The sequence below is a fragment of the Condylura cristata genome, unplaced genomic scaffold (assembly GCF_000260355.1).
Source record: "Condylura cristata isolate star-nosed mole 26May11 unplaced genomic scaffold, ConCri1.0 scaffold00005, whole genome shotgun sequence".
Taxonomy (NCBI): Eukaryota; Metazoa; Chordata; class Mammalia; order Eulipotyphla; family Talpidae; genus Condylura; species Condylura cristata.
The window spans coordinates 47,696,628-47,710,086 of record NW_004567106.1 but is presented as its reverse complement, the minus strand read 5'-3'; the positions used below and the strand labels follow the sequence as shown (position 1 = coordinate 47,710,086).

At 34.2% G+C, this 13,459-nt stretch overlaps 2 protein-coding genes across 4 annotated transcripts in view; one reads left to right on the top strand and one right to left on the bottom strand.

Annotated features, from left to right (window-relative positions):
• IMMP2L (IMP2 inner mitochondrial membrane peptidase-like (S. cerevisiae)) overlaps positions 1 to 13,459 on the top strand; it is a 729,327-nt gene that overhangs the window by 325,561 nt on the left and 390,307 nt on the right. The gene's annotated exons all lie outside the window — the stretch shown is intronic.
• Positions 5,941 to 13,459, bottom strand: part of LRRN3 (leucine rich repeat neuronal 3) — a 29,559-nt gene continuing 22,040 nt past the window's right edge. The window contains exon 2 of the mRNA XM_004676949.2: positions 5,941 to 8,941. Within this exon, the coding sequence (XP_004677006.1) occupies positions 6,455 to 8,581 (2,127 nt within the window). The 5' untranslated portion in view covers positions 8,582 to 8,941 and the 3' untranslated portion in view covers positions 5,941 to 6,454. The remainder of the gene's footprint in view (positions 8,942 to 13,459) is intronic.

The window sequence follows — 13,459 nt, the reverse complement described above, 5'->3', positions numbered from 1 at the left end:
AGGGTGAGAGGATTCACCAGGGACAGAGTGGGGTGCAGAACAGGCAGATCTACGAAGTACACTGCTGAGGAGAGCAGCAGGCCTGTCAGGAGAGGTCAAGCCATGTGGATCTCCTCCGGGGCAGGCGAGGATCGAACTCATGCGCAAGTGGCTTAAGCTTCTTAATGCAGTGCTTTAACCCGCTGCGCCACCAGGGAGGACCGGTAGATATAGTTTTACCAGTAGTTTTACCAGTATATTTTCTGTTTGAAATTTCCCCTTGAATTCAGCTGGAATTCCCAACAAAGTTTTCAAATAAAACATATTAAAAAAGTAATATTGCTTCTTGGCCCTCCCTGGTGGCGCAGCGGGTTAAAGCACAGCACTGAGAATCTAAAGCCGCTTCTGCATGAGTTCAATTCCCGCCTGCCCCGGAGGTGATCACATGGTGTGGCAGACCTCTCCTGACCCACCCGCTGCTCCCCTCAGCAGTGTACTTCGTCGATCTGCCTGTTCTGTTCCCCACTCTGTCTCTGGTGAAACCTCTCACCGCCCCTAAGCCTCTGGCCTGTACCCCAGTTCTGTATGCACAAATAAATCTTAAAAAAAAAAAAATTAAAAAAAGTAATATTGCTTCTCAAAACACTTATGAGATTTAATAGCAAAGGTATTCCCCAAATTTTGTGCTAACACTTTTCCTTTCTGTTAATTTTATTATTAATTTTGTAATGTTCTGTAACATCTTTAATGCTTACCTGCTCTGTTAATTTTTAAGTTTATCTTCAAAACTGAGTTTTAAATATTGTGACCTAATGCATATCTTTTATTGTAAAAACTCATATTAAATTTATCTTTTTTGTGATAATAAAACATTTCTAAAAAGAGCACAGTGGTGAGAAATTATAGGAAATCTAGAATGAGTGTCCAATTCATGTGGGTCAGTATTTCTACAAATAATCTTTCCTTTTTTAAGATGCTTTGAGCTCAAGATCCCAACTGGAAACAATAGAGGAGCCCTTTTCTCTATTATCTCAGGAGTGATGTGAGATCCAAATAGCTAAAATTGTCTCTGGTATTAAAACAAAGTGCAAAGGAGGAGACATACTGTTTTTTTCTAAATCTATTTTTTTATACTAAAAAACTTGGTTAGACTCAATGTAACATACTTTTGAAATTTCTAAAAGAGAAATACAATTGACATGCATGGAAATAGAACTAGTTCAGTCTTAAACTAAAAAAACAGAGCCTAATTTTATATTATAATTCATTTTTATGTGCAAAAATGGCCCTCCCTGGTGGCGCAGCGGGTTAAAGCACAGCACTGAGAATCTAAAGCCGCTTCCGCATGAGTTCAATTCCCGCCTGCCCCGGAGGTGATCACATGGTGTGGCAGACCTCTCCTGACCAACCCGCTCATTTATGTGCCTTTTGGAGAGACAGTGTAGAACTAGAGTAGTATTTCTGATCTTCTGTTTATTATTATCATATTATTATTCATGGAAGATATATTCTAAAAATATTTGAAATTAAGGTATCTTGAAAGTAATGGGCTACCTTAACCTTGAACATGAAGAGTATCTGATTGTATGCTTATAAAGCTCTTAAGCATGTGGGTGATATAGTTGCAGATTTGAGAAAAAACTATGGATAAATATAGAGTATGCTTGTGTCTACTTCCTTTTCTGTTTTACTTCCTACTTCTTATATTTCCAAATACAGAGAACTAGAGAATGGGGCTGGGCTGCAGACTCAGAACATGTTGAAATATGGAAAACTAATATTTGCAGACTTATACATTAATTCTGATTTGAGTTTGGTTGTAATTTTCCTGGATATATTAGTTTTTACCATGCTTAGCATCAAGTGGATTTTGAGAATTTTTTTTTAAAAGATTTATTTATTTATACAGAACCGGGGTACAGGCCAGAGATGTGGAGGGTGAGAGGATTCACCAGAGATAGAGTGGGGTGCAGAACAGACAGATTGACGAAGTACACTGCTGAGGGGAGCAGCGGGCGGGTCAGGAGAGGTCTGCCACACCATGTGGATCTCCTCCGGGGCAGGCGGGAATTGAACTCATGCGGAAGTGGCCTTAAGCTTCTTAGTGCAGTGATTTAATCTGCTGCGCCACCAGGGAGGGCCGAGAATGTTCTTTTATTAATTAACAATGTTATTAAAATTCCTATGCCTATTGCTGTGTTCACACTATTTCTAGCCTGCGCCAATCATCTCTGTTCTCTAATTATGAAAATGTATTGTTTGTTAGAATGATTTACGACCTTTTAAAATAACCCCATGTCTGCATGTTGCATGTAAATGTTCTCTATCATCTGATAAAATAATTTGCCATAAAATATATAATTAAAAAATGACTAGGAAAGAGGGATGAGAATCCTTAAAGTTATTTTGGAGTTTCTTATTCTTTATTGTATAGGTGACTCCTTTCTTAAATATTATAAAAGGGAGGCTTACCAGTTGTACCTGATTTTAATACCAGTTTTAATGATGAATTTCAATTTTATATAGTATTCTTTGAAGGACCTCTTTGGTATTTATTGCTATATTACTTAAAAGTGACATCTCTGATGGTTTAAGAGCTGTTTTTGTTTTTACCAGTCTTGAATTCGGTACCACAAATGTGAGGTTATTTTTTTACACTCCAACTTTTTCAATTCTAGATTAGGGAGACCATTTTATGTCCCAAGTTTGTTCCATTATTAGTTCCAGAGTCTGGTAAATTTTATAAATGGTTGTCACAATTGGATTATTGAATCAATAACTTCAGCCACCAAGCCATGTATTTTTATTTGTCTTACAATGGCTACATAATGTTAGTTTCTTGAATATATATTACCATTAACTACATATATAAACTATAATATACATTTACACATAATATATATTTATATGTGTGTTTATCTATATTTACATATATGTTTATATATATATAAACACACACATACATATATATACATATATATATATGTATACTCACCAGTATATGTATATATGTATATACTCACCAGAGACTATGAGGTCTTCAAATGTTACTATAGTTAATACTGCTGAAAGGCTTTTCCAGGCCAACCACCTTTTTTTTTTTTTTTTTTAAATTATTACAAAAGTTTATTTTTACATCATTTTGCACATTTCTTTTTTTCCATTTTGATTGTAGTCCCCGCGGCCAACCACCTTTTTTTTTTTTAATGCTCTGTTATCCTGAGTCACTTTACAATAATTTTGAAATCACATTTAATATTTTCTTTGAATTTATTTTTTATCTGAAGACTTCAATTTGCTGTTAAGAGAAAGTTAGTTGTATTGATATGTCTAATCCTTTAGTTTGTATAGACTATATGACTTTGGTCAAAGGTGAACTAAAGGCTTGATGTATACTAAAGTAAATTAGAGTAGGTAAATTCAAATCTCTGTGAGATTTTTTAATTTATTAGGAAAAAAAGATTTTGTTCTATTTGATATGTTATTTTCTTACCCCAAAACATTGAATGTTTAGTAGTCAAATCACAAGCACCTGTGTTATATCATTTATGAAATGTTTAGTCTGAAATTTGGAAGTATTCATACTTATTAGAATAAAAGTTTATATACTGAAATAAGTATATATGTAAATTTTATGTAAATGGATATATAATTTATGTTCTCTAAATTTATTCGATTCCTTTCTAAGCAAAATGGTCAGCATATGACTGTCAGCATATTGTGATTGTTTGCTGGCAATTGTGCATTTTGCTCCACACTGTGTTTATGCATTTTTGCATCTAACTGAACATATTCTTTTAAAATTCAAATCTTTTGTTGTAGTGTAATCTAGAAATTATGTAATTTTTAAAGATTATTTTGTAATATAAGGGAGTCAGTTGGCTTTCATAGGAATATAAACTCTGCTATAGGTAAGGTTTGCAATTGCATTCATATGGTATTGCCAAATTGTAAGTTATACACATTGAATACTGCTATTAGCTTAGCTAATTTGATAAGAGTTTTAGGAGGCAATATAAGGAGTGTGAAATGCCATTGTTGTTATTGAAGTGAATTTCTTTTTCTTTTTCACTAACAATTTAGATTACAATTTAAGCAAGCAAATAGGATCATTATTTGCTTTGAGTAGCTGTATTTATTGAGATGTACCAAAAATACTTCATTTCAATACTCACTATTAGGACTCTATTCGGAAAGCTTATTTGCTGCATTTTTTTTCCTGAGAAAAATATGGTTTGAAATGCATTCTTGACCCTACAATATTTTGGTTATAGTCTCTCATGAAGATATATTTAGAAGAAACATGTGTGTTTCCTGAGCAAGTTCTTGCTGACCTATACAATATGTGTATCGTAATAGGTCATATTTCAGCTCCTGTACTTTTGAAAAATCACCTGGCTAGTTAAAAAAGCCTGTCTGTGGTGCTGAAACCTATCATGATGTATGAGCATGTCTTGGTGATAAATTCTAATGTCAGGCGCTCTGTGATAGTGATTCATCAGGTTGTAAAATTTGTTTTTGGGAAACACATTGAATTAGCAAGTTTCATATTTGGATTCACACAATTTGTCCTTTCATTTTAAAAAGTTCATAGCAATTACTTCCACATTGTCAAAAACAACTAGGTTTTAATTAGAAACTGTCAATGCTATCACAAAAGCAAATATTTAGCATTAACAAATAAGTTGATATGACTACATTGTTGAAAATATTTACAGGTCAGTGAAATGTTGGTAATATGCAGCAAGGTGTTGTAAGAAAAGTTTAACACTTGATTATGAACAGGCACAGCAGCAATTACATGGAGCCTTGTAACTTTGTAAAAGTAAGCAGTTTGAATCTAAAAATATGGCTTATTATCTTAGATGACTTTTTGTTATTTGAGGATATCTGCTGTATATACAGAAACCTGAAGAACTGTGGAGTTTTGGTAAATAAAACTAAAACTCTAAAAGGTTGTTTTTTCTCCAGATGAAATTCTTTTATTTTCCATGTGAGGCTCTTTAATAATTAATAATGTTTTTGCACTCCAATTCAGTGATTATCAAATTTTTTTGAACTCTGATTTTTGTGCCTGAAATATTGTCATAGAAAACCACACCTAGTTTTTTTCCTTTACTTTAAACTAGTGTCCGAAGCTTTTTCTTTCACTAGCAAAACTATCCTTTTAAATCTTTGTTGAGTTCTGGAATTTTCTAATTTGTGTCATTTTTATTTGGGGTGAAATAAAATTATTTCATAAAATCAGATTGATATGCTGCTTCTACTACTAATTACCTATTTTAAAATAAAATTATATAATTCTCATTCTGAAAATCCTAGGCTCTTAAAATTTAAAAATATTTTATTAGGGGAAACATGAATCATCACCAATTGTCAATAAGATAGTTGCTATACAAGCATACAAACCTCCTTTATTTGGGAATGTGTTACATATATTGTTTCATTGCTATATTTGCAGCATAGCAAATTATGAGGTTATCTGTTTCACTGCTGTTGCTGTGGAACATGTAGAATGTGTTTCGAATGACAGCAAGATTTGAGAATTACATTTACATTAAAAACTGTCAAAACCTGGTGATATTTATTTTTATGCAAATGAACAGACTAAAGTTGAGCTACTACCAGTTATTAAAATAAGGCATTCAGTTACTCAGATATGAATTTACATTATGTGAACTTACTAATTATATCTACCCCTCAAAACTGTACTTTAAGAAAAGAAAAATATTTTAAGCAGATACATAATGTCTTAGATGATTTGTTTATGTCAATAGTGAAAGGATTAAATAGTGTTATTCCTGCCTTTCAATATTAATAGAATACCTTTTAAGATACTCTTGTGCATTAAACTTGTAGTTACATAACCCAATAAAAATAACTTAATCTTTGCATTCCAAATTTCATTATTGAAAATTACTTACAAACTTTGTCATTTAAATGATATCTGGTCAGGTAACATTTCCCAGAAATTATTCTTTATTTAGAAACAAAAACAAGACAAAAGCAATTGATTTTAATCCAAAATGTATTTTTCCTTATAAAAGAGGTCCACATACTCACTGTGTCTACTCTACAGAATTTTCCCATTTTATTACACCACGTGTCAATTCAAGTTTATCTGGTCACTGCAAAAACTCGTGGCTAATATGTGTAATACAACACAGGAGGAGGTATTGCTGAGTTCATCTACTCTTATATACTTAAAAAAAAATACAGAAATGTTGTCCACTTTAACTGTAATCCAGACATAAAAGTTACATGAAAGTTCTAGAAAATGGATTTATTTTATTTGGTTGCCACAGTACCCTTAGAAGCCAGTTAATTAAAATGCTGAACTTGTACATATTTCCATTGGTCAGGAGCAGCACTGGTGAAGTGTTTCTTTCTTTCTAGAAAGTAATGCTTTCTTGCATTTTTAAAAACACAACCACAGCTTTAAGTATTCTTTTGCATTAGGTTTACTTGGTTGGTTTTAGGACATGTTTGTTGGCACACCTATAACAGTTGCTTTCACTTCCAATGCTGTACTTTTTTCTTTACCTGATTCCCAGAGGTTGATCAGTGGAGGATAAAGCTCACTGGGTGCAAAAGTTGGTTTTTGTAAGTAATTCCTCACATCGTTATGTCCATCATCACAGTTCATTTCTTGAGAGAAGCAGGTGATAAGACATATTACACCAGTAATCCCCAGAAAGCCTCCAAGGCAGGCCATAAATGTTGTGGTGTTGTTCTTTTCGTATTTGCTTTGCTCAGAGTCCAAACTTTTTGTGGTGACATTTATACATTGTTTTCTGTTTTTCTGATAGATGGTGGGTATATCAATACAGATTTTATACTCAGTAGATGGATTCAGATGAGTAAGATTATATACCTTGATATCAGAGGGTATTCGTGCACTTTGGGCAGCATGGGAATTTTCAGTCTTGACAAAGGCTGTCCACTTAATGGTGGATTTGAGAATTTTAGAATTTGCTTTCCAAGCCACCAGAACTGAATTGGTTTGAACATCTTTTATTTTAATATTTAAAGATCCATTGTTATCCTGGGGAAAAGAACCATCCACTTTTATCATAATAGACTTCAAGTCAGCACCAACAAGGTTAGTTGCTATACATGTATATAAACCCCCTTCTGTAGGGGTTATGCCACTTATGTCTAGTGTACCTTCAGAATGGACATAGAATTTATCTGTCAGAGTGTTAGGGAAGAGTTTTTGACCAGAAGGCGTTATCCAGTAAATTTCAGGCTGTGGCTCTGCAGTAGCCCTACAGTGTAAGGAAACATAGCTCCCAGTTTCTAAATCCAGATTTGAAGGGAAACTCTCTGGAGCTATGAGAGGGAGACAAATTTCCATCATTTCCCTGAAATGCACTTGCCGGACATTTTGGCCTTGGAATTCAGGTGGGTCCACACAAAATAGTGAATCTGGCTCCATAAATCTAATGTTGGTTTTGTTCATATTAATCCAGCGAATGACACAATCACACCTGATGGGATTACTGTGTATGCTGATTTCCTTGAGGTTTGGCAGTGACTCAATTGTACCATGGTACAGGGCACTAAGGGCATTGCTGTTGAGCATGAGTGATTCCAGTTTGGGTAGCCTGAAAAATGCATTTGGGTGAATATAAGACAACCTGGGGTTGTTAGTGGCTTCTATTTTCCTTAAATCTGGCAAATTGTCCACAGCAAGACCATCAATGGATATCAGGTCAGGCATATTATTTATCCCCAGTTCTTTTAAGTGCAGCATATTGCTAAAGTCACCCCTCCGTATTCTATTGATAGGATTTTTATTTAAATCCAAAAATTTGAGATTTACAACTTTTTGAAGAGCAACATGGGGTACCTTAATAAGCCTGTTGTCATAAAAAGAGATGCTTTCTAAGTTTTCAAGCCCAACCAGGGCATTATCTGGTATTTCTGTGAGGTTTATACCAGCTATAACCAGGCTGCGAAGATTGATAAGTGGCTTAAAGTTCATGTCTTTGATTCTGATGATTGGATTTTCCCCAATCATCAGAATCTCCAGATTGGGAAGAGCATCAAACCACTTACTGTTGATCATCTGCAATCTATTTGAATTGAGATGAAGTCGAAGAAGATTATGTAGGCCAATAAAGGCTCCTGGTGAAATTGCAGAAAGTAAGTTGTGATTAATATAGAGTTCTTGTAAATTTCTCAGTCCAGACAGACATTTTTCAGGCAGTTCAGTAAGTTTGTTTTCCTCTAGGTACACAGAGAGAAGCTGAGGCATCTTTTCTACATTAATATTGGTGACTGAAGATAAATTGTTTTGAGATAAGTCCAGGCCAGTAAGGTTTACTGGAAAGTCTATGGAGTATTCAACTTTTGCAATATTGTTCGTTTGTAGGAGCAGAATCTGGGTGTCAGCAGGCAATCTGGCTGGGAAATTGAAAAGACCTAAATCATTACAATCCACTGTAGATGCTTCCATATATATGGATCTGGGTGTAAACCAAGGCCTGATTTCACAAGTACATAACTGTGGGCAATCCTCTTTTTTATCTACAGCTTGTACTAGTGCAGTGATAGCTAGGCCAAGCAGCACATGAAGTCGGAGTGGCATGTCCTTCATCTTAGCTTTCTCTTTCAGAAGTTGAATGGGCCTGTAAGGATTCCACAGCCACTGCTAGTAAGTTCAGTGAGAGCTGCGTGATAAGAAAAAGAGTCGCATTTGTCAAATGATGAATGCCATAGAACTGCAAAGCTTTTCTTCATGGAAATAAATGCCAGTGCCACGATTGCAGTGTCCAGAAATGCCATGCATGTTGGAAAAAGGAAAGTCACTATCTCTGGAATGATACAACACTGATAGGCTTTTTGGAGGTGGAGTATGTATAGATGGTCACAGGAAATTGAGTAATTCATTTATTTCAGTATAACATTCAAATCCCTTGCTTGTGTAGTGCTTGCAGGAATAGCAGCATGATGCCAACTGTAATAAAATAACATATGAAAGAGAAAAAGAATTAGTCCAAAGGAAAAAGTACCATAATTAATATCCATTAACTTATCAATTGTAATTATTTGATGTATAATACTGGAGCTTACAGTTAATTCAATAGGTTTTTGAAGCCTTCATTCTTGTGATTGTGATAGTTCCTGGCTCAGATGTTGGGTAGGCTGAGAAATATAATTGTTTAGAAGACTAAACATTGATGAAATAGGGTGACTAGAATAACTAGTATTGTTTTAAGTGTTTGTTGATTTTCCCTAATATTGTTTATTATGTTCTTTTTCTCCATAACAATTAGGAAGCCTTTCAATGATGGTGGCATTTTTTCTCTTCAATAAGCATTATTAAATGGTTTATACATAGATAATACTGTTTAGTTACAATCAAATGAGGTTTAGATCTTGGTTCCACATGCTTACAGGAGACACCATTTAGAAAAAAAGTTATAAAGTGAACTAGAAGTAGTGGTACCTCGCTGAATATTTTGTTTTCATTCAAGCTTCTCCCATAATCTCCCTTGTATAAAGTAATTTGAATTTTGCTGTATGTGAGACAGATAAAATCTGTCTTTTTGTAGATCTATCTCCATATTGTTATTCTTAACTGAAAACCAGACTAGTGTTTCATTGTCTTGTTTTTCCTGAAAACATGTAGCTTTCTTTTAGTCAGTAGCAAGAAAACATAAATTGATTGCATCTGTAAAATAGATACTTAGAAATGTCTTCTTTTTAAACAATGCTGTTGTCTTTATTGAATGAAAAATAAGCAAACCAAAATCAAGTTATAGTTTTGATATTTGAAAACACCCCACCACTTTTAGAAATCCACTGCATGCAAAGAGCTCATGCTGATGAGGTCTCCCTGCCAGTAGACATCTCAGTTGCACCATTTTCTCTGGGACTTTTCCCTACCAGCAGTGTGTGATCATCAAATAATCAGTCTGTGGATGTTCTTTCATCTCTGCCCAACATTGACATCCATAGTGGTTTTGTTGTCTGACTCTAGAAAAGATGGGTGTTTCAGTAATAGTGATAGTATATTTGGAACTGTAGTTGCTAAAGAGAGATAGAAATGCTTTAAATGCTTCCCCCCCCCCATAATTATAGAATATTCATGGTTAAAATCATGCCTGACTTTCCACTTATCTTTTACTTTCTGAGTTGTGATTTTTAATTAAAAACTGAAACTTGAAGTTCAGATAGTTACTAAATATCTTGAATTAAAAATACCTGATTTTTTTTATTGATCTGTTTCCTGATCTAAAATTCTTTTTTTTAATTTTTCACTTTTAATCCTAATCCACTTTAAGTAGAGTTTAGGCCCCTGGAGGGAAAAAAAAATCTATTACTTCTTCACTGAAGATGCATTGTCAATATTTAACCTCCAGTGTCCTCCACAATTTGAAGTCATCCTCTTTCTTCTGGTTTCTCCTCACCTGCCATTCTCCAGCATGCAGCCTTCTCTCTGCTGATAAAACTGTGGTTACCTTAATGTGTTCTTTGTTTTGAATGCCTGTTTTTTTTTGTTTTATGTTAACTCTTGATTTCCTTTTTGAACTTTAGTTTAAGTATCTCCTCTCTAGAAGCTTTCAGTACCTCTCCTTTCCTATCTCAAACCCCACACTTGTACCTTGCTACCCTCCTCATTGGCTCCACGGCCTCTGTTAGAGAACTTAATTCTCTCCCTTAGCCAGACTTATTTAAAAGCAGGAGCCCTGTCTCACTGTATCCCCAGTCATGGACATTGTAGGTAGATGCTCATGAAATTTTTCAGTGACTGATAAATTATCATCGCTAATACACTTACATTTTTATCTCCTCTACAAATAATTTAGGCAATTCAGTGGATTCTTACGTTCAATATGCATATATCTATTACTTATACAGAATATGTTACCTATATTACCACCATCGAAAGCTAAATTTGAGTATAATACAAAGGGACACTAGATTTTAAGGGAGAGTTAATCTAACATTATATCTGAAGTTTTTTTCTTAATTTATTCAGTTAGCATTTAATGAACACCTTCTTTGTGCCATTTATTGGGTTAATAGCTGGAGGATAAAATGATAACATGTATGGTCTCTTCATAAGTTTTCATTCTGAAGGGGTGAACACGAATCAACAGATTTAGTGTGAAAGCTGATATTGGAACACATAGAGGTAGCACCTGAATAAAACTAAAATAGAAGTAAGTTGCCTCTTCATTCCCAGAATGAAGAAAAAGCCTCGCTATAAAATACATAATATATTTCTGCATATTCCAATAAATTGTTCAGCTGAGAACTGAACAATTGATTACTCTGTCAATCAGTCAGTTAGATCTATTTTCTCTAGCAGAACAGAGATACCTATATTCTCTATTACATTAACTAGAGCACTAGAAATTTAAAGACATGACATTCTTTTTTTCTAGGCATGTGGGGTGTTGATCTAATATTGCCACTTATTTTGAAATTATTCTTGTTAGCCTTCTTTTAGTGTCCAGCTGTGTTTGACTAGAAACTCTTTTCTTATCTCATTTCATCATTCTTACAGTGTATACCAGAAAAAAAAACACACACACACATTTTGAATTCACTTTGTTCTTGAAGCTTTTAAAAATAAGTAGGGTTCTGAAAGTGCTGAACAAATTCAAATTTTATTTCTCCTGATTTGTAGGAAGAAACTGTCAGTATGGGAAGTGCAATAGAGGATAGGAAAATTTTGTCTTTATTGTAATATTGATTTTTTTCCTCACGTCTTTGAAAATGATTATGATACATTCACTAATGGACTATTTGGCATGGATTGTTTGCAAGATAGTAAGACAGTAATAATCTCTTACATCTTCGCTCTTTATGATTTTCTAAGCCTTTTCTTATTCCTTGTTTATTTTATGTTAATAATGACCTTGTAAAACAATTTGGTAGGTGTTTTTTAATCCTCATTTTTAATGTAAGAGGTTGAGGTGTATGTGCCTGAGATCATATAGCTAATAAAAGATGGGGTGAGTAAGTAATAAAAATTCCTTTCTAAAATTTTGTCTTTAGAGCTTCAGGTTTTTCTATTCAGCAACGTTGTGTACCTGTGTAGAGATGAGATAAACTACTGATTTTTTTTTTAAAGATTTATTTATTTGTGCGTACAGAACTGGGGTACAGGCTAGAGACTCAGGGGTGGTGAAAGACTTCACCAGAGACAGAGTGGGGAGCAGAACAGGCAGATCGACGAAGTACACTGCTGAGGGGAGCAGCGGGTGGGTCAGGAGAGGTCTGCCACACCATGTGGTCACCTCCGGGGCAGGCAGGAATCGAACTCATGCGGAAGTGGTTTCATCTTCTTAGTGCAGTGCTTTAACCCGCTGTGCCACCAGGGAGGTCCGACATAAACTACTTTTAACAAAGATAGTAAGTAATTTTATTTCTCAGGGCTGTATTACCAAAGTCATCTGCATTATGCTTCATAAGTCGAGAAAATTAAATTTAGCAGTTTACTAATAGTGACAAGTCACAAGTACTGATATACAAAACCACAACACTAGGATGTTATGAAATTGTGGCTGTATACATTTAGTTGGATCTATTGGTCAATATTTTGAACATTTAAAGAAATGTACTTGGAAATACAAATTACAATACTACAGTTTGTTTTTGAATTTAGAATCAGAAGCAGGGAAGTCATGTCATGATAGGTATCTTAATTATCCTAGTCCTCAGGATATATCTGCTTTAGAAAATAATGTATTATCACAGGAACTGGAAATTAGGACTCACATGGACCATGGGGCCAGTATTTTTCTGGATTCACTTTTGCTTGCCTCTTATCTGTTTCTTAATATTTGCATTTTATTTTTTCCTTTATGGGACATGAAATTACTAGACATTTGATTGTTTGATTATTACTAGACATCAGATTAATAAAAATTCCTTTGCTAGTCATGTGATGACTAGATTGTTATTTCCTTACTGGATTATGAAATTATTAAGGAATGTGTTTAACTCAATTCTGTCGAGTCAAGTTGTATTTATTTTGCCAGTCATATTTAGATCAATTTATGATCTTTCATTTCTAAAAGATTACAATCAAAATGAGCAATAATTAGGAAAGTAGTTTTCCATGGCAAAATGGAAGGGGTCTTAAAATTCATAGGAAGATTTGAAAGTAAGCTAAACCAATATCATCAGCAAAGAACCCTAGTTACCCATATTCATTATCAGGTAATGAATGTTCTAAATCTGTTGCCACAATTTATTAGGTGGGCTTAAAAAGTATTGAGGATAAGAAATATTATCTATTAGGATTACATTCAAGTAAATCACTTTTCAAGCTTAGAAAAATTTTCATTAGTAATTATTGATAAACCATGTTTCTCATACTACATCAATTGATGGGATTCTTTTCTTTCTTTATTTTAAGATTTATTCATGCATACAGAACTAGTCTATAGATCAGAGGTACAGGGGTGGTGAGAGGATTCACCAGAGACAGAGTGGGGAGCAGAACAGGCAGACTGAT